Source organism: Monomorium pharaonis, chromosome 1, assembly GCF_013373865.1.
Source record: "Monomorium pharaonis isolate MP-MQ-018 chromosome 1, ASM1337386v2, whole genome shotgun sequence".
Lineage (NCBI taxonomy): Eukaryota > Metazoa > Arthropoda > Insecta > Hymenoptera > Formicidae > Monomorium > Monomorium pharaonis.
In genome coordinates, this window is record NC_050467.1 from 996,174 (window position 1) to 1,016,215 (window position 20,042).

The following is a 20,042-nucleotide window of genomic DNA, read 5'->3' on the forward strand; positions in this document are numbered from 1 at the left end:
AAAGTGATACGGGGTATTGCAAGCAATGTGCGTCAATGTCTTAAAAGGTACACGGAGAGAATTTTCTCTTAAAATTTACCCTCAAAATCTGGTAATTGTAGGATAATGTGTGACTTCGAGGAATTTTACTGTACTCTTTTTAGTAAAATTTACTATACTTTTAGTAAATTTTACTAAAAGGTATAGTAAAATTCCTCGAGGTCACACATTATCCCACAATTACTAGATTTTGAGGGTAAATTTTAAGAGAAAATTCTCTCCGTGTAAGAAGACCTCAATTGTTTATGCGCCTACGGTTAAATATAGATATCATAACATTAGGCAGAGTAAACAATGAATATCTTCAACGGACGAACGGAGTTCCTTTCAATGAATTAAAAGATTAAACCGCCCTATTACGAATAATACAAACAAAAATGTATAAAATGATAACCCTCGGAAATCAATCAATGAAAAAAATTGAGACGCACGAAGCATTCAATTCGTGCAAGAAAGTGAAATCTGTGCTTCACTCGACAACAATTGAACGATTATTCGTTCACTCGATTACTATTCATCGCTCGATGAACAGTCGCCGATAAATCGCGGAAAAAAATCGTTCAGGTCATCTCGGCCCTCGACCCACGATCTCGAAATCCGAGCGACACGGGACTTTGCGGCGCCAGGATAAACTCAAACTGCAAGCCGAGTTCTTCCTCAACAACAATTTCAAATTCTCGAACAATCTAAACATCAATCGATAATAAAAAGCAATTCTGACAATTAAAAACTTTTTTCCTTTTTTTCTTTTATATTTCAGTTTTGATACCTTTGCTAGAATAAGCTGTAGCGCGAGTTCTACGAAACGTTTTCCTGGGCATATTCTTCTACCAGCTCCAAAAGGAGCTACCAACAGCGGTGAATGAGGTTCCACAGGCCTTAGCCATCTTTCTGGCAGACACTTGGACGCATTTTTGAAATTATCGTCACTCAATCCGGCTATCCACGTGTGCAGTAATACCACTGTCTAGAAAAAGTTACAAGAAACAGCAAATCGTGAATACAAGTATTATCCCGGTAATCGCAATATAGAGGTGTTACTTAAACTCACTCCAGGATCAAGACGATATCCGCCTAATTCTATAGGTTCATCTAGTATACGTGCTATGCAAGGTGTCGTAGGGACGATTCTGCAATATATTACATTTCAACAGACATAAAATTATATTTGCCTAACATATTTACAAAAACGTTACATGAATAAAAAAAAAAAAAAAAAAACTCTCGCGGAGCGCGTACGATAATGTATACATAATTGTAAAAAAAGTACTTATTGATTATTGACTTAAAAAACCTGAAGGATTCTGTGATGCACGCGCGTAAATATTTTGCCTTTCGTAGATCGTCCACTGTGAGATCGCAACCAGGAGGCGCCAAGGATCGCGCCTCGTTATAAAGAGTTTCTTGCACTTCAGGATTACGTCCGATCAAGTCGAAGAGGAACACCAGCGTGTTGCCTAGCTGCAAACGTCCAACGACTGTGTCTTTAACCCTGTAGTAGTAATTGCACGGGTTGACAGTCCGAACAATATAATGAGCAAAAACGACGACTAGGAAACGTCTAAAAGACACCGACATTTTAAAGAGTATCTCGATGATTCGAGCTCGTTTTACAAACAAACAAAAACTGCCACGCACTTTTTTTAAACAAATTTTTTCCAATATATAAACTGTACGTTTGTGAATTATTCTTGACAGTTTAATTACAATATATTGCTGAAGTGTATCTAATGGTCTTTGAATAACTGTAACGCGCCAAATGTAATTAATATTGTACAATGTGGTTCTCTCACTGTGTGTATTCCTGCTGCTATGAAATCCACTATAGCAGCTTTCTTATCTCTCATATCGAGATCTTTCTGCCGCAAAATAGAGAGAAAGACCGCCTCGACAGATTCATCTCTGGCGTCGTCCTGTTTCTCCAACATAGTGGCCTCTACGAGCTCCGAGATAATGCTAAGCAAGGAGAAGAGAACAATAAGATAACGATTCGATCGACCGTTGGTTTTTACTTATCTTTTAGACTCGCGCGTTTCATACTATCGCGTTCAAACGCGATAAAATTTGCAAACAAAAAAAAATTATAAATTTTAAGATATCGTAAAATTTGGCAAATCTTTTTTTTATTCAATACTAAAATTTAAAACAATTTTATAAAAATAAATTGAGCAGCTTGCGGCAAATAAATTCGATAGTGATTTAAGTGCGCGAGAAGACCAATTAACCACCAGAGTAACTTGAATTAGCGGTTAATAGAAAGCGAGGACACTGATTGCAAGTACGCGTGACGTACTTGTATATAGTGTCCTCGCTCTCTATTAGCTGCTTGTATGCGGATGTCGGTAGCAGCTTCCAAAGCGGCAAGCCATAAAAGGCGTCGCGCGAGGCAGTGAAGTGAATCCTGACCGCTTCCGCTAATCTCGTTGTGAGCGTGCTGCTGGAATCTGGCTTTAGGAAGCCTAAGTGACGTCCCAGGATCAGCGTGCACGTACCTAAGGACGAAGGGAACGAGAAACAGCGGGTTAGCATATGACGAATCGAATGTTGTAAATCTGAAACGCGAACGAGAGGCGCCCCTCGTCCTTTCTCTTTTGGTTGAACAAGAGAATAGAAGCTAAAAGCCAAGATATTTCTCATAAACGTTGACGGTGGCATGTCGCCGTAGTTTTTCTTCAAAACTTCAAATTGCACGCGTTCTAAGAAACGAGATCATCGAGAGAGAAAGAGAGAGAGAGAGAGACGGATGCGCGATTAGAAAATCGTTGTGGGAATTTGTAAAACACGTGAAATCACATCTGCAGCGTGACTTACTCTCAAGTCCCATTTTGTAAGCGAGTTCTTCGAAGCCTCTCACGGTGAAGCGGCTGGCTCTACGTTCTCGGATTAGGTCGATGAATCCGTCGGTGACGATATTGAGCGCCGGGAAGAAGCCAAATACAGTGCCGGCACCGGTGAGCTCCGGCGTTAAGGCGGCCCGAAGCTTGTGCCAAGTCGCGCCTTGTCTGTCAGAATTAGTATCACTGATTATTCGATTGTTCCCGCGTTAACATCCTAAACGATCCTTATCCCGAGAACCAATCGACTAATATTATTTCTTTTATCTTTTCTAGCTACAGCATACTCTGTTAAACGTCAAGAAGTAAGGAGAAATATTTAAATATTCTTTCGTTCACCGCCAAAAGTACTCAACTGTTTTCATCTACTATTATATCGTTTATATCGTTTTATATAACAACAAAATAATCGATTGAAAAGTCGTCCAAGTTTGTAGTTTTTATTGTCTCCATTCGAAAGTGTTAAGAGAAGAATGCGCTCGATCACGTAAGCCGATTGAGTAAGTTTATTAAAACGCATCCACGCGCAATACGTGTCGATAACAATGGAGAATCCATCGGATCATCGCGGTAAACGCAAAAATTCCAAGTATTTAAGGTATAAGGTATAAATCGAAATTACATGACGTAACCTTAAACTTGACCTCGATACCGCCGCGGCGCGGCGCGGCGCGGCGCGGCGGCGCGTAATCGACGAGTAGCGCGCCGACCACGACGGGCTACTCTACTCACTCATTGACCAGACCAAGGTTGGTGTAACGATCGCGCCGGGAGCGCCGGTAGTGGGATATGACCTCCTGCGGAGGACGAAGCGGGTATCTCGAGCCTCGCTTAAGGACAGCCTCGATGTCGCGACGGGAGAACACGGAGACCACGAGACAGTTCCACAGCGCCTCCTCCTTGCACAGCGGCCCGTATCGCTGATTCAGATCTACTCTTGAATCACGGGATAACGAGCCATGTTAAAATACCGTATACCGGACGCGTGATTCGCACCACGTGTCACTCCTTCGCACGAGCGCACTTTGATAAAAACACAACTTTCTATATAGATTCAACGCATCAATTTCCATAAGGGAAAAAGTGCAATGTGTTTTGACAAATGAGACGTATATTTTTTTACGAGACAACACAAATAATTTTTGGTGCGAAATGTCACATATATCTCGTCGATTCGAGAGTTTTGCCAGTGCGTGGCAAAACTATTCACCTATTCACCGTTGCGCGCGACGTATATCCATAATAAAATAGTTCATTGGATTAATCGGAGATATAATGACATGTATAACATTCTATAAATAATTTTTCTACTTGCAGATTTCATCGGCGTGACGTAAGCAACTTTTAATATAATAATATAAGCAGCCTTTTGCCATCAGAAGAGCTCCCCGTTTTTCTCGGTCTCTCGCAATTACAACAACTCGCCGCGATAAGATTGAAGTATCTTTGACCCTGACCCTCTAAAAAGACACGTTTTCCCCGCCTTTCCCCTCGTCCTGATTTAACCGCGCGTGCTTCTACAAGCCCGGTTAATCGGCTATTATACGAATCGAATGGACATATTACCATATAACGAAACGTATTTATATAACGTTATTCCCTTCTTCTTTCACTCTATTGCGCAACCTTGAGATCTCATCAGTACCAGAGAGGAGAATTTAAGATGGCACATTTGACCCTCCGCTACAAGGGCAAAAGTCACACTCCTTACCTTTATACGCCTCGTGAATCTTATTCAAGTGGTAGTAGCCGAAGCGGGAGTATATCCACCTGGTGCCCAAAATCGGAAAGGCGAGCGGACCCGGTACGTCGCGCGCTGTTTTGTATTTTCTGCCGTTGTCAGCTGCATTGTCGTCTACGGAGAGATCGTCGACTCTTAGAGAAATGGAAATTGACGAAAGAAATGAAAGGTGCCTGAGTAATCTCTTCAGATAATCCTTTATCTTTCAATTTTTAATACAAGTCGCTTTATTCGCCGTTCTATTTTTTTGATTGCTCGGACTCCTTCCTCTTCAAAGAGACTTTTACGCAATAACGGATGTGAGCTCGTGACATTGCTACCGTCATATATTTCATAATATTACCGATTAAGAAACTCTTAAATTTGAATACACTAATAGAAAAATATGTGACAATTGCGACTATAATTACGTAGTAAAATAATTATAGTCGGGAATTTCATTTTTATATAGTAACTATTACAATAATATTAGTGATAATAACTATATACTTTATACCGATGTCAACTACGAAAAAATTGAATTATAAATTATACAGCCTTAAAATATACGATTATTATTATTAATATTATAATAATAATTACAATAAAAATTATCTTCCTGACTATAATTATTTTACTACGCGATTATACGCGACAAATGCAACACTTTTTTTCTATCAGTGTAGCCCTCGACAAATATTATAATATCGATAACGATAAAAATATACAGAGGAGAAGAAAGAAAGTCATGGGCAATGCCATTGACCGATATCGCATAGATGTCAAGGGTTAAACCGGGAGAGATCGGGGATCCGCACTTACCGGTGTTCGCGTTGTAGTTTCTAGTCCAAAACCACCAAGGCGGTCGATAGCCAGTAGCCAGCACCAGGATCGCGAGTAGCGCCGCCGCGATGGTCTCGAACCATGCTCCGGACAGCAGCATCCTCCAATCGAATCCCTGCACCGAGGCGAATTAAAGACAGAGGGATTCTTTTTCTCGGCACGATCGCGGGTTTAATTCGCTTTTGCCCGCGAGCGAGAGCGGGAACAATTATCTCGTTACGACGCGCAAAACGCTTGTCTCTCTTTCGCGGATACGTCGCGGGTCGAAATAAGTAGTACTACAACTGACGACGCCCCGTATCTCTCGGAGCGAGTTTTGAGTCATTATTTGAATGCTTCGTCGCGCTGATTAACATTCTCGATCGAAGATGCGTCGAGAGGCTTCAGATGCGCGTCAAGGTTTTCAGAGAGACGTTAACTTTTCGGTAGAGACTTCTCAAACATGACAGGACGTCTTTAAGATTCGCAGCCCTACATACTTATAACTGTAAAGAGAATGTAGCATCCAATGTAGTTAAAACGACGTTACAGTCGCGGGCGCATTATAAAAACGAGAACCAGAGCTTCCCCCAGTGCACCCGACGTTTAACTTGGCTGTAATTGAGAAGAATGCATTTTTCATGGTTTTACGCGCGGCTCCGACAAGACACTGTTGCGCTCCGATTTAGCACTGAAAAAACGCGTGCGATGTTGAAGCAAAGGGAACAAAGATATCGCACACTTTTGTCGGCAATTCTCACCAAGAAGGAAAGAAAGAGAAAAAGGCAAGAAGGAGAAAGGCAGAGAAATAGATACAGAGATCACGTCAAAATGGGATAAAGGGTGAAAAGCGTGTGGCTTAGCACAATAACAGCGACCGCTTATAGGGATCTCTTCGTAACTGACTGAGTGCCCCAGTGTTATTTGCGGACCGCGCGATTCCTCTATTTGCAATTCGCCGATAACGCGCTCCCGGTGTTGCCCCGATGATCCTCAGCTTCTCTCTCTTTCTTCTTTGCTTCTCGGTCGCTCATTCTGAGTCATTGACGTATCAGAGCTGTTACATGCAAATTGCGAAGAAAATAGTAGCCGTGTAACCGTGCGGTTACTGCAGTGCCATATTGAACCGAGGGTGAAGGATCTGTTGTGAACAGTCTATATATATATATATACATGCCTGATACAGAGTAACGCATCAACAAAATCAATAGCTCAGTGTCATTCTGTAACAACGAGCAGAAGGAGAAAAAAGTATTTCGGTCTAACTCGGGGCCAAACTTTAAACTGAAATTCTTCTCTAGCTTCGCTTTAAGTGTGTATATCTTCGGAATCTATTAAAACAAATCCACTTATGTTCTCTTCTTTTTTATCGTGTACCTCTCCTCGTATCTTTTGCGTTCCCCTTTACGCTCGTGAGTAAATAAAGAGTGCAATTAAGATAATGATGCTGTTTTCGGAAAAATTTCAATAAATTACTTGTCGCGCTCAACGAGGACGACCGAAGATAAAAACACGCGATTTTCGTCGGGGGAGAAAATAGCTGGGGAAACAAACGGGGGAGGGGGAGGGGGGCAGGCAAGCGGCGCCGCATTCCACAATGTTTTCTTATAGCGGTTTCCGTGTACATATACGGGATGCGTTCTGAGCCTTTTGACCGGCTACATTGTTCCTTCTCATGACTTTAATTAAGCGCACCGCTACGTGAGTACCGTCTCATCGTCGGCATGATATTCCCCCACTGGTGATGGGAGCCTTTCAAGGATGGATATCTATCAAGGAACGTGGAACGTGGTGCGCACGATCACGTTCCGACGAAGCTGCATTCTTCCCTCTAATAACGTGATTCCGATCTTTGTTTACCTTTTACTCACATTAGCATTTACTCCATTCTCATTTTATATGGACACACGCCTCCCAAAATCGATAAGAAAAAATCGACATGTTAAATATCAGTTCGACGCTTGATTTGTTAGCAAACTTTCACATTATTTTGGACTTGCAAATAAATAACAAATATCTTAGAAAATGAGAATATTAAAAGAAATGACAAAATTAATTGTTATTTATCGGTAAAAACTATTTTATTGATAGAAATTATTTCCTCCTCTTTGCAAACTTATTGCAGCAAGATATACAAAATAGCTTTAAAAATTTGACTATCATGTAATCAATTTTTAATTGTAATTAGTATAAATTTAATTTTACGTAGAATTAATTTCTATTTCTTTTTTAATGTATCTATTTTCTGCAAAGTGTCATGTCCAATATTTAAACCTGTTTTACGCTTTATGAATAGACTATTCTTAGCTCACTCGACTAGCGTCAACGATCGGAGCTTTGGATCAAAACTCTAATAAAGATCTAATAAAAAGTGGAGCAAAATATATCTTGCATACCTCGTTGAACCAGTCCTATGCTAGCTAAAAGCAAAAAAGGCAAAGTGCTTACTGCAGCCATCGAAAGCTTATTTCGCTCTTTTTATTTTTATATCTTTCTACTTCTTTATTTCAATATTTTTCTGTTTTTATTTTTCCATCGTAACAAAACGTATTGGGCTTTACCTAAAAAGAAGCAGATAAAAGAGAAACCCAAACGTTAATGGAAGTAAGATTTCGATCGTCATTGGGTCATAAGATCATAAATGAAGAAATAAGATCATAGATTTACATAAAATAAAAAAAATTAATGGCTTCTTTCGCATGTATGCAATTTAAATTTATTGCAACCCGAGAGAGGTCCGAAGATTCCAAAGAAGTAAGATCGAAGTAGTCCGTGAAATATGATATCTTTTTTGTTTTGCGTTTCAGATTTTCTCTCTTTAGACTCTGTCAAATATTAACACGTAATTAAGAGTCACCCTATATGCAGCGTCATGTGTATACTCTCTCTATAATATCAAGTACATTAACCCTAGAGTGTTACTCATATTTTTCTTACATTAACACACTGGATGAAAAATTCACATACTACAATTAAAAACTTTTTACCGTTGCATAGGCTACACGATGTAAATAACTCAACTATAATATTATATTAATGCAAATTAAAGTTGATTAAATATTAATAATATAAATTATACTTTAATATTTTAAGCTAAAATTTTAACACAAGTTGAATTAATACTCGAGTAAAAATTACCTACTAACACTTTAGGATTAATTGTCTTTGCATTTACATGAGACTGGATAAAGTGTTTTTGTCTTGCTGTATTACTGATTGGAGAAATTTCGCTCTCTACGTCGCGCGCACGCACGCACGCACGCACGCACGCACGCACGCACGCACGCACGCACGCACGCACGCACGCACGCACGCACGCACGCACGCACGCACGCACGCACGCACGCACGTACTGTGCGTTGTCGCACAGCCACCGCGGCGTCGTAGATAATAACAAACGCGGGTAATTGTGTACGAAGACATTGGAATGACAGCGTGTCGCCACCGACCAGTAAATAAAGGATTATTGCTAGGGAGCAATTGAGAAAGCGCGAATGAGTGAAATAAGAAGTACGTGGAGGGTGAGCGGAAGAAGGAGGGGGGAAGAGAACGAGAAAAATAATCGGTCAGATTGCGCCCGATTACCCATGACGAGACACGCGATCGCGTAGCTGGATCGTTATCTTTCTTTCCTCTCCTTCCTTCCCTCTTCAGCCTTCCTTTTTCTGCCTTTTCCGCGCCTGCAAACGCGAGATATGTAACTCTTGCGGTTTATAATTTCACGTGAATACCTATTACACGTGAAAATGGCCTGTACCTTGCGCGAAGGGTTTCAGCACGACACGACATTGTTTCGCGAAAGATCGCTGTGACGTAATAATAACTAACTCTTTAGCTTCAGGAACGAACGAATCGAATCGTCAACGATGTGACTGCGATAGACTAATTTAGAGGAATCGATTCGTCGATCAGTTTTCTTTGCGAAAAAAGTGAAGGGATTGCATAATCGTACGGCGATCTCATTGTTTTATCATCTATCTTTCTCATAGTCTAACGCTGCGCGTTAATTGAGTAAACGAGAGACGTATAATGCCGTGTGCGTGCCTCGTTAATGATACAGTTAGAGCAATTATTATCTACTTTTGCGGCAGCGCGACTCAATCATAAACTTTATTGCTAAACATTACTCGGCACTTTTTCCTCTACATGGACAGAATTATATCTCGAGCGGGCCACCGGTGCACACATGACGGATTGTGTTCTCTCGTCTTGCCCGTTTTATTGTACACACAACTTATTGTTTCAACTTTATCTGTATTTCAATCTCAATCTTTTAAGATCAGCTTGAGAGTAACAATCAGGTTTAAGAGATACGATCAATCGTATCTTTCGAAAATACCATCTTACCATGGAAAAGATACACATAAACGTATCGCACAAATTTCATGACTTACATTCCTCTTACGTTTCATCGTCGCCCCTTCGATCGCGGATGATTCGAGGTAATGTTTATCCAAAATGGAAATGACAAGTGTTTTAGCTCAGTTCACGCAAGCAATACCAGAAGAAATGTACATTCCGAACACTTAGGCGTAAGTAATAGTAACGAAGAATATTATCTCATTAGTTGACCTATTTGTCAAACATGCGATTATTTGCTTTCATTTGATAACCCACTGATAAGTTTCCTGTAAGTCAGGAATAATGTAATAACGGACTCGAGCGCAAAATTATGCGCTCGGTGTCTTGGAATTAGTGTCAAGTCATTAGTTGAAATTCGTTTACCGAAATAAACGTTACCAATATTTTAGTTTCTTATTAGTAATAAAAAATTATTTTCGCTAATTTCTAATGAGTGAGTGAGTAAGTGAGTGAGTGAGTATAAGAGAGAAAGAGAGAGAGGGAGAAAGAATGTGAAATGTGTATAATCTTTCGCGAGAGATGATTTCAAGGCAGCGAGAAAACACGTACAACGTAAGAACGTTATAAGTGCTGTCGATCATGCAATTATACGAATTGTATCTCGCCGTTTCCGTATAACGTCCGATTATGATGTTGGAGAAATTGCGATTCCCGTTTCTCGCGATTACGATACATGTTCACGGTATGGTTCACTCTCTTCGAGTAGTCATAATCGCCGTAATCGCCGCGTGCGGGTATCAAGCAAGTATTATTACCGCGTATTTTGTGTTGTGTGTGTGTGTGTGTGTGTGTGTGTGTGTGTGTGTGCGTTTTGTTTTGTCAGTGGCACTTAATATTTCACAAATAAAATGATTGACCGCCGCGCATCGGTCGTCTCGATCTTGCCGACCGTCTGTCGCAATTAAATAAAGGGCTCTCCGGAAAAAAAGTGTCCCAAGCGGCGATATATACAGGGTGTGCCGAGTAAGGCAAGTAAAGCGAACGGATGGAGTAAGCAGAGTTTTTAAGATTTTAATTAACATTTCTCCCCGAGATAGCAGATAAAGTTTAAGTAGACGCCGCGACGCGGAGACGCAGGGATTGAAGGTAGGAAAAGTCTGCGACAGATATACGATAGCGCGCAGGTTGGGTGAGAATGTGCAACGTGTTGTTAGCTATCGCACGCCGAGAGATACGCTCCCCGTGAGAGAAGATACGTATTGCCTCGATAACAGGAAAAGATTGCCAGACGGACGGCGGATGATTGTTATCCCGGTTTACAAACAAGAAGCACACCGTATCTAACGCTTTACTTTACAATAATAAAGCCTTCGTTATTTCGACAGATACGTATGCGACCGCCGAACCGTACCTGGCACATAACATAAAAATATACTTGTACACATCTTTTACCCTACAAGAGTCTGTCCTCTCTCTCCTTGACAAGATTGACGAGCTTACTTTTTGTACTTGCTAGTAAGAATTTTAGAAAATTAATACGTTTTATGTAATATTTGGTAAAAAGGGGCGAGAGAGGATGGGCGAGAGACACACACACACACACACACACACACACACAGAGAGAGAGAGAGAGAGAGAGAGAGAGAGAGAGAGAGAGAGAGAGGAGAGAGAGAGAATAGAGAGAGAGAGAGAGAGAGAGAGCGACGAGGAAGAGATTGAGAGAGAGATGAGATGAGATGAGACGATGATAGAGAGAGAGAGAGAGAGAGAGAGAGAGAGAGAGAGAGAGAGAGAGAGAGAGAGCGATACGTCATTGATTCCTCATTGTGTTGTTAAACGTTTAGAAATCAGCACTTTATCATGCGAATATTTTTAAATAACCAAAATAATAACAATTGTTATCGTTTCGCACAATAATAGATTATTCGTGTTTCTTCGTAAACGAGTTATCTTACTTGGCGATATTTTGTTGCGAATTCTTGCCAATTGTTCGGTTAAAGAGACCGAGACAGCGGAAATCGCCGTAATTTCGACGAGGTCGATTCTCAGCGCGCGTATAATACGGAAAGAGTGTATCTTACCTCACGTCAGCTGTCAACCGTCAGCGTCACTGTCGCATTGTCCTGTTGTTACGCGGGTAAACATAGACAACATTTGTTTATCGCATCGTTCTCCGAACGTGAACTCGTCGAAATTATGACGTCTTCGAACTCGTATGCATATATACATATGTATATTCCTATTTGTTCGATTCCGCACAGGATCCTCGATTCGATCGCGAACGATCGTCACTTTCGCGATCTTTCGCGCAAGCCAAGACCGCACTCCAGTCTCGCGTCTCCAGTCTTATGGAAATGGAGATTGGCGCGATCGTGGTAATTACCATGACGCGGAAGCTCCGCCGAAAACGACGAAAACTCGCCCTCGCGCGCTCGTCTCGGCCCGCCGCAGTAAGTCGCGATCAGCAAATCGCACGCATGTCCACGCGCCGCCGTCGCGTCGCACCGTTCACGCGTGTGGGATGTGTTATGTGTCGCGCGGAGCGCCGCGCGCGCACCAGTCTCTCACTCTCTCCCCCGATGACGACGACGGCGCGACTTCGCCGCGCCGAATTCTTCTCACTCTCTGACTCTCCGTATGTGTGCGTGCGTGTGCGTGCGTGTGTCTCGTGATCCGGTCCGGCCTGGCCTGCTCTCCGGTCTAGTCTACTCGCGCGCGGCCCGATCGGCGCACGCGTTGCCTCTTTCGCGGCAGACCGCGCGCGCCAAGCGGACCCGGAAATCCGCGCGCGAAACGCCTCGCCACAGAGCACAGGTGGTAGTAGCAGCGACCGATGCTCCTTTCTTCCAACGGTGGATGTACGTAAAAACGGAGAGTTGTGACCGCGCGAGCACACACATGTCCCCCTTCGTCTCTTATAGGGTGTCTCGTAAAAAGCGAGATCAGAAATACCTCCTTCCTCACTGTCTTCTTCTTCTTCTAACAATAAGATCGTCTATCGGAGAGCTAATTGTCGACTCGTATTTCCGACGCATTCTTTTATTATTTTTAACGTTCCCTATGTTTTTTTAATTCAATCTTCCTTTTCTGAGGAACCAGAGACTTTTTTAATGCATACCGTCGATGCAACCGAGCTTGAGCAAGATTGAAACAGTTGAAGCTTGAAAACGTGTAGGTATTAAAATCTGAATTAACTTGACTAAAATTTAAACATAATTGATTTTCTGCACAGCGAGATAATGCGAATAAAGAGACTTCAAAAGTAAAATATTATGAGAGATATTTTAATATTAACGACAAAATAAATAATTAAAAATAAAGTATTTGATGTTGGCCAAAAAGAGCTATCAAAATAATAGTTGCAAATGCAATTGATTAATTTGATTAATTGTCAGAGATGATTTTCAAGTTAGATCACATTTAATTACATAGTTATTAGAAAAATAATTATGACAATTTAATAATCAAAAGTAGTTTCGTATTTTTGTATAGTGACAAAACCCTCTTAACAAAACCCTCTTCGGGTTTAAAATATGAGCTTTACTGCAGCAGATATATTATGTGCTCCGAGTATTTAGTTTGTAAGTATAGGCTATAAATACAACATATTATTCTAATGCTGCATATTATTCCATTTCTCATTTGCACTAGAAAATCATTGAACCGATAAACATAAGCACGTGCATTAGCCGTACGTGTAAAGTTTCTAGAATTAAATGCCTTGCTTGGTAGGTGTGAAATAGTTGATACTATGTTATTCATATAAATTTAACTCTACAATAACCATCTCATAGTAAGAGTGTTTCCAAGCCTTACATCGAATTTTCTCAGGCATATGAGCTTAAAGGAGTAAATAAAAAAACTATTTGTCGAATATAAAATCACACATACGTAATTGTCGCATGAATAATCTTAATTAAGGATGTATCGGACTGAAGTTCAAAATGGTACAAAGTTGCTAAAAATTTGTGAAATTGTTCTTTTAGTTTCCCTAATGTACTGCAAAAAATTGAAAACGCATCCACTAAACGGTTGCTGAGTTATAACTATTTTTATTTTCACTGATTTTACATAGTATCCTTTTCTTATGGAAAAGGACGATCTTAACGGATGAAACAGCTAAAAAAATATAGAAGAAATAGTACCAGTGTTTTGAATTTTTTTGTACATCCAGTATGAATAGATGAAAATATCTGCCAAGTTTCAATTGTCTTCACTATACCGTTTTAAAGAAATAAAATATAACTTAAGATAATTGTGCATTTTCACTGTCAAAAGTTTAAATTCATAAGTGAAAAAAATCGCAAATACGTAAAAAATACCTTTGTAAGAGTAAAAATAAGACTTCAACTATCGTTCAAGTTTCTTACATCTAGATTTACTATGCGTTAGGCATAGATATTTCGAATTTCATGCACTTTTGTCTAAGATTGTATGTCCGATACACCCTTAACAGAACATATAGTTTCATTTAGACATTTTGAACAGTAATGCTCCAAAAAATTACAACTGTTTCTAACATTCTCGATAGACGAGCAAAATGTTAAAAGGTATAAAATTTGAAAACTTACAAGCCTCAAGCGCATTGTCATAGCCGCTGTCGTCAAGATTCTCTCAAAATTCTCCGTCGGCACCTACAATAAACGTATTATCGTACACGAATTTCTGTGGAAATTGACAAATTAAAGAAGTTCAGGGACCGAAAGTACGAGAGCGATCGTCGGTCCGTCCGAATTGTCGCGACAACGACGACAACGATGAACCAACTATTGTGTTGTCCAACTCGTTAGACAGTCACGACGTCACTGATCCCAAAAAGTTCCTCGGGAACCCTCGTGTTTTCCAAAAACTCCGAAAGCGTGACAGGGTTGGAGGAGGAAGAGGTCTGGCGGTAGAATAGAAGTGGGAGTAAGAACGGAGGTGGAAAAAGAGCGGGTGAAGGATGAAGAGGAGGAGGACAGAGGGAAAAGAAAAAAGAGGGAAGAGAGAGGGCCGCCATGGATGAGGAGGGTTCTCGATGGGATGCACGCGGGAGGGAGAGGAGAACGAGCCCGCGACCCGGACGTACAAGTGAGAAGAGTAACGTGAGTATGAGACGAAGGAGGAAGAGTACGCGGGAAGGCGAGATGGGGAGGAAGAGATACCGCGAGGAGAGAGAGAGAGAGAGAGAGAGAGAGAGAGAGAGAGAGAGAGAGAGAGAGAGACAAAAGAAGAAGAAAGGGGGAGATGTATATGCGGCGAACGAAACTTTTGTCGTGGTTAATTGCCGCATTGTTCGGCGTATCGATCGAATTTATGAATGGTATCACGCCGAAAGGGGGGACAAGAAGCGAAGACCCGCGCAGATCCGCGCGAGGAAACGGGGAGACAGGCCACCGCTTCGTTGCCTCTTCGGTCATCTCGTACATAGAGGAATCGCCTGAGGACGGCCAGATGGGATCGGGGCCGGGGCCGGGGCCGGGGCCGGGGCTGGGCCCACCGGTCCATCTCCGTCTCGCGACATCGTCAGAGACAAACTCTCTTATCTCCTTGTTCTCTCTGTTTACAGCCCCGTCGTGCCCTGCTCGTCGGTTCTGCGATCGCGTCACGACGTAGATTGGTTGTCGCCCGATGGTGGGGCCCCGTGGGAACCTGTATGCCCACAGTGGGGGGTTCCGGATGACAGAACGGATCGCAGATGGCGTTGGAACGTTTCTCGCCGAGAAAGATGCGAGTCGCTCCTGATCGGGGGAGACTGATCCTCGACGTTCCACCACCGCTACGGGATGCCGTAACTATCCTCGCCTTTTCTCGTCCTCTTCTCGTCTTTTTTTCTCAGACAAAAATAGCCATCGGGTCAGACCGCTGAATACGCCTTCAAGTTGCCATTTAAACTTTTCACCGTTAAATTTCCATCACTTCTTTTAACTGCGAATCACGCTAATCTTCACGTCAACTTTTGTTATCTATATATTGTTATCTATGCAAGAATTTTACAAGTTGATTCTCTCGACATTTTTTTTTTCACTTTGAGATTGAAGGGTTACGAAAGCGAAGAAATAATGAGCGAAAAAGTCTTGAGAGGGTCGAGAAGTTATCGGGTTGGTACAATTGATAACCTTTAAATGTAATCAATTATCAGAGGGTATGCCGATTAGATAAATCGCTTGTGAGAATCATGAATAGAAAGATAATAGACGTAATAGAAAGCGAGATAGGACAGAAACGATTCCAGATCTCGAGGATATAAACGAGATTCTCGATTTCTGTAACAGTCTCTCTTTACCAAGGTCTCATAGAACTTTTTCTTCTTTTTGAAATTTTATCTTGAAATCAAAATTTACACGGGACCAGATTTGGTTTTTAAAAAAATAACATCGTAAACACACGTATGAAGTCTAAAATTAACTATCCTGAAACTAAAAAGGTTTAAACGTACAGAAAACCGGCAAGTATAATGGATCAAACGTGAACTGTTCCGCGAGAAACGTGAGGAACGATCGTGCATTTTCTAAATTAAAGTAATCAGACAATACTAGCGCGTGCTTGAGTGAAAAGTTACCGACGCACGAGACAGGATTTAATTTACGCGTCCAAATTAATCTCGTTGTCTCGCGGTGAATTTACGCGATCACGCGGAACAACCGTCAACCAGATCGAACGTCGGATCGGTTGGCATCATTCTCACGAAGGGCGTAAACAACTCCGTCAAGGAAGGACTAAGCCAACAAGATTGGAAAAATCGAGTAAGACCTGAAAACCGGAGCGAGAGATTAGAGCAAACTGTCGTCTACGCCGAGTAGAAAATAGACCTGTAGCCGCTCATCTAGATGTTCTAAAAACTGGAAGTGGCCGGTAAACATTGGCGGCTGAATTACATCCAGTAATTCGGGAGGGAAAGGAGACGGAATTGAGTAACGCGTGGTGTAAAAGTCTAGATGGGGAGACAGCATCCTTCACGGAGCCGTAAAATGAATTTTATAATCAGCAGATTAATATTCATAGCGTAATTAACTTTGAACGGAATATAAAAACATAAGGGAAGCTGTCCCACAAATACCAAAACCAGTAATTTTGCTCCTAATTTTGGTCCCTTTCCTCTTCTCGGACACCTGAGCGCTTTTATTAGAAAATATGTATGTTATTTCTATTGCGAGATACACACACACACACACACACCTCGAGAATATACGACTAGTCGAAAAGATGACGGTCTAACAATCTCCCTTTTTCCGTTTAAAGGTTAGATATTTGTCCGTCGCTTGTAATGGTGTGAGACCGCTGTCCGTAGTGGAACGGACAGCTGCATAAAACGGGCTAGACCGGGTCAGGGGGAAATGATGTAGCTCTATAACGTACATAAGAGGGCGTGAGCACGTGGAATGAGACGTCGATTGGGAACTCGTTTCTATTCGAACGGAATAAAACTAAGTAAAAACGAGCGTCGAGACGGCATAAGCCAACCCGCGAAAGATACGGTATAGTATACAAGGAAGTGTACACAGGCATGAAAATTACCGCAAAGACGCTGGGTACAAAAGCCCATTATGTTCCGACGCAAAAGAGAAACAGAACTTCTCTGTTCTCCTGATCGCGTCGCATTTTTCCTTAAATATATCTTTACAGACATTCAAATTTTAATATCTTTTTCATAATTCAAGTAATTTCTTCGGGGGTACTTTATCTCCATTATAAATATTATGCATCAATTTCAACGTGCGATTTATTTATAATCAAATGAGCATTGTAGACACATGATTGTCAAGAGTTTAATTTTGATCACTGTAAGTAGATCTTACTTTCTATGAGCGTTTGTAAATTGACGGGAACAAAATTTATATTTTAAGCAATATATTCGGCACCAAATCCAGTGTTTCAGTGTCGCATGTTCCAATTTAAGTATTAATGACAAGCGTGCATTGGTTCTAATCTGGAAGCGTGAAACGCACGTTGGTTATGTTTCTTCGATTGCGTATGCCTGGCCGGAGCTAAGTTTCCATAAGTAGGTACAAAAATGCGCATACAGAATGCGTAAAATAACCAGCGATATTAATAAGCAACACAATCGTTTTCTACGATCTAGCATGACCTCCTTTTTATCGTCGATTCGACTCAACCGAGCGGGGAAGTTTTGCAATTGCGGATTTAATTAACCCCCTGCCTTCCCGTTAATGTTCCCTTTTAAATCATCTTGTTATTCGTTAAATGTTGCCTGGGCATGTATCACGCATGGAACTTTTCCGAATAGATTTCAATCCGAATTATTTTCAATTATTATCAAAATTTTTTTTAGATTCTATTTTCTAGAGAAAATAGAATAATTCCAGTCGAATACTATTCTGAACAGTTTCATGATACGTGCTCTGGTGGATTGCCTCTTTGAAATTTACAAGTAAATTTGATCCTGAAATTTAGTCGGTAGTCAAATTTGCATTAAAAAAAATAAGCAATGCGCAAATTCTTCCTCAACGCCAATGCTAATTTATAAGCGCCGTACCGTTAGCTTACGTAATTATTGAAGCTGCTGGAAAAAGAGCGTATCATCTTCAGCTCAAAAACCTGTATTTGTAGTAATTTAGATAACTTTTTACAATCTACAGAATTTCAATGAAACATCTATTTTTATCTGTAAGCATGTATGTATAAGATCAGAGGTGAAATCCCTTGTAGAGACGAAAAAAATGAAGTATCAAATGTTTTATCGATAATGCGTGTTTGTTTAAACATACAAGTAATTCTGTATGTATCTTACTCCCTTAATAAATGTCGGATAACGCGCCTCTTACTTAAAATTAAGAGCAGTCTCGAGAGAAAAACAAACGCGAGTTAATTGCACCGATGTTTGCGGTGAACGTCAAATATCTATTAAAATTAATGTATCAAATTATAAAATAATCATATACTTGTAAACAAATATAAATATGTGTTCTCAACACAAATGATTACACGAATCACGAACTAATTTTATTCTTCATTGTTACATTTTATTCTGCCTCGAATTAATGATCGTCTTATTAGCATTGTATTGTAACGAGGTCTTTGCATTAATTGCGTATTAAATATCAGTACCAATTAATTCCTCTGTAATTATTAATGAGAAGAATAAAACGATTATCGTTTCGTCCAATTTTTTCATTTCTGTCTTTCGCAGCAGCCGAGAGGACGCTCGGTAGATTCGGCACACCCTGTATACGCGTAAACATCTGTTCCTACGGCGCGAAATAATCGCACGCATAAATAAACCACGACAGAGCCAGGCGTGCGTGCGTGTCTCACGTGAAGCGGCGAAAACGTGACTCCGGTCACAATTTGGCGTCCCGAAAAAGTCGCGACGAAGTGAAGATTCTTCCCGAAGCAAGAATCTCCCGTGTGACACGCGATGATATTCCGTGTGTAGCTGTTCGAGCTGTGCGATATCTAAAAAAACCGTCATAAAAGTATCATTCGTGATATTTCAGCAACGGGCTGACTAAGTTGGCGACTGTCCTGAATAATAATAATAATAATAGAAAAAGGACATTCCAAAAATTTTGAAGACACATTTATCGTTCATCTTTCTTCTAGAAATTATGTTCTACTGTGCGTGAGACGTGGGACGTGAGGTCTGTCTGAAAAGGTGGCTGTTGCTTAAAAAAAAAAAAAAAAAAAAAAAAACCAAAAAAACTGGTTTCCGAAGTTGGCCCCGTGTGTTGCTTAACCGGGTCTAATTATCACGTTCCGTTTTGGAATCCCACAGGGCAGAAGGAAACCTATTTCTTTTATGAAAAACGACGGTAGGTTCGGGGTTTGCGACGAATGTAAGCAACGTGTGAAAGAGAGACGAAAAGCCGACCGCGACGGTACTAAAAGCGGTTGGTTTATTTCTTAAAAATGATCAACTAATCGGACTAAATCTGAATCCGACCTTCGCTCGGCCTTCTATTCTGTCGCGACGAATCACATTTAATTTCTCATACTGTCGCTTGGAATTTTAATTATCCGCCTGTAAACGTGTGAGTGGCGATGCATCGTCATATTTTCGAAGAAAGAAAGAAAGAAGAAGCGATATTGTTTGACATAAATATTGCATCTGACGAGTTTTTAAACATTTTCTTTATCTTATATGTCTTTTCTTTTCTTAAGTATAAACATGGAATGAATCTAAAAATAGAATTTATCAAACGAAGAGCCAAGACCATTCCAAAAATAACAAGCGACCAATATATATTACCATATCGCGTAATCGCGATTTATAATCCAAGTTCTCATCTTTGGCCTTTGAATAAAAAGTAGGCGTAAAATGAAGAAACAGCGAGGAATAAATGAATAAAAGATGAAGTGTATAAGGTAAAGAACACTGAACATTA

The 20,042-nt window shown here is 40.8% G+C and overlaps 1 protein-coding gene and 1 long non-coding RNA gene across 10 annotated transcripts in view; one reads left to right on the forward strand and one right to left on the reverse strand.

The window, feature by feature from the left end:
* Window positions 1-167: 167 nt before the first annotated feature.
* The window catches only part of LOC105834373 (ecdysone 20-monooxygenase), a 28,780-nt gene continuing 8,905 nt past the window's right edge, over window positions 168-20,042 (reverse strand). For 2 of the 9 annotated variants that reach the window (XM_028191961.2, XM_036288644.1), the window contains 9 exons: window positions 5,416-5,551; window positions 4,585-4,728; window positions 3,606-3,804; window positions 2,851-3,041; window positions 2,333-2,531; window positions 1,833-1,995; window positions 1,334-1,500; window positions 1,091-1,169; window positions 170-1,006 (listed from right to left, as the gene is read on the reverse strand). In XM_028191961.2, coding sequence (XP_028047762.1) covers window positions 605-1,006; window positions 1,091-1,169; window positions 1,334-1,500; window positions 1,833-1,995; window positions 2,333-2,531; window positions 2,851-3,041; window positions 3,606-3,804; window positions 4,585-4,728; window positions 5,416-5,536 — 1,665 coding nt within the window. In that variant the 5' untranslated portion in view covers window positions 5,537-5,551 and the 3' untranslated portion in view covers window positions 170-604. The other 7 variants (XM_036288658.1, XM_036288650.1, XM_036288675.1 and 4 more) reach the window with 7 other exon arrangements.
* LOC114254819 lies at window positions 12,776-18,823 on the forward strand. Its single transcript, XR_003626105.2, has 2 exons — window positions 12,776-12,888; window positions 15,266-18,823. It is a non-coding gene; the product is annotated as an uncharacterized LOC114254819 (long non-coding RNA).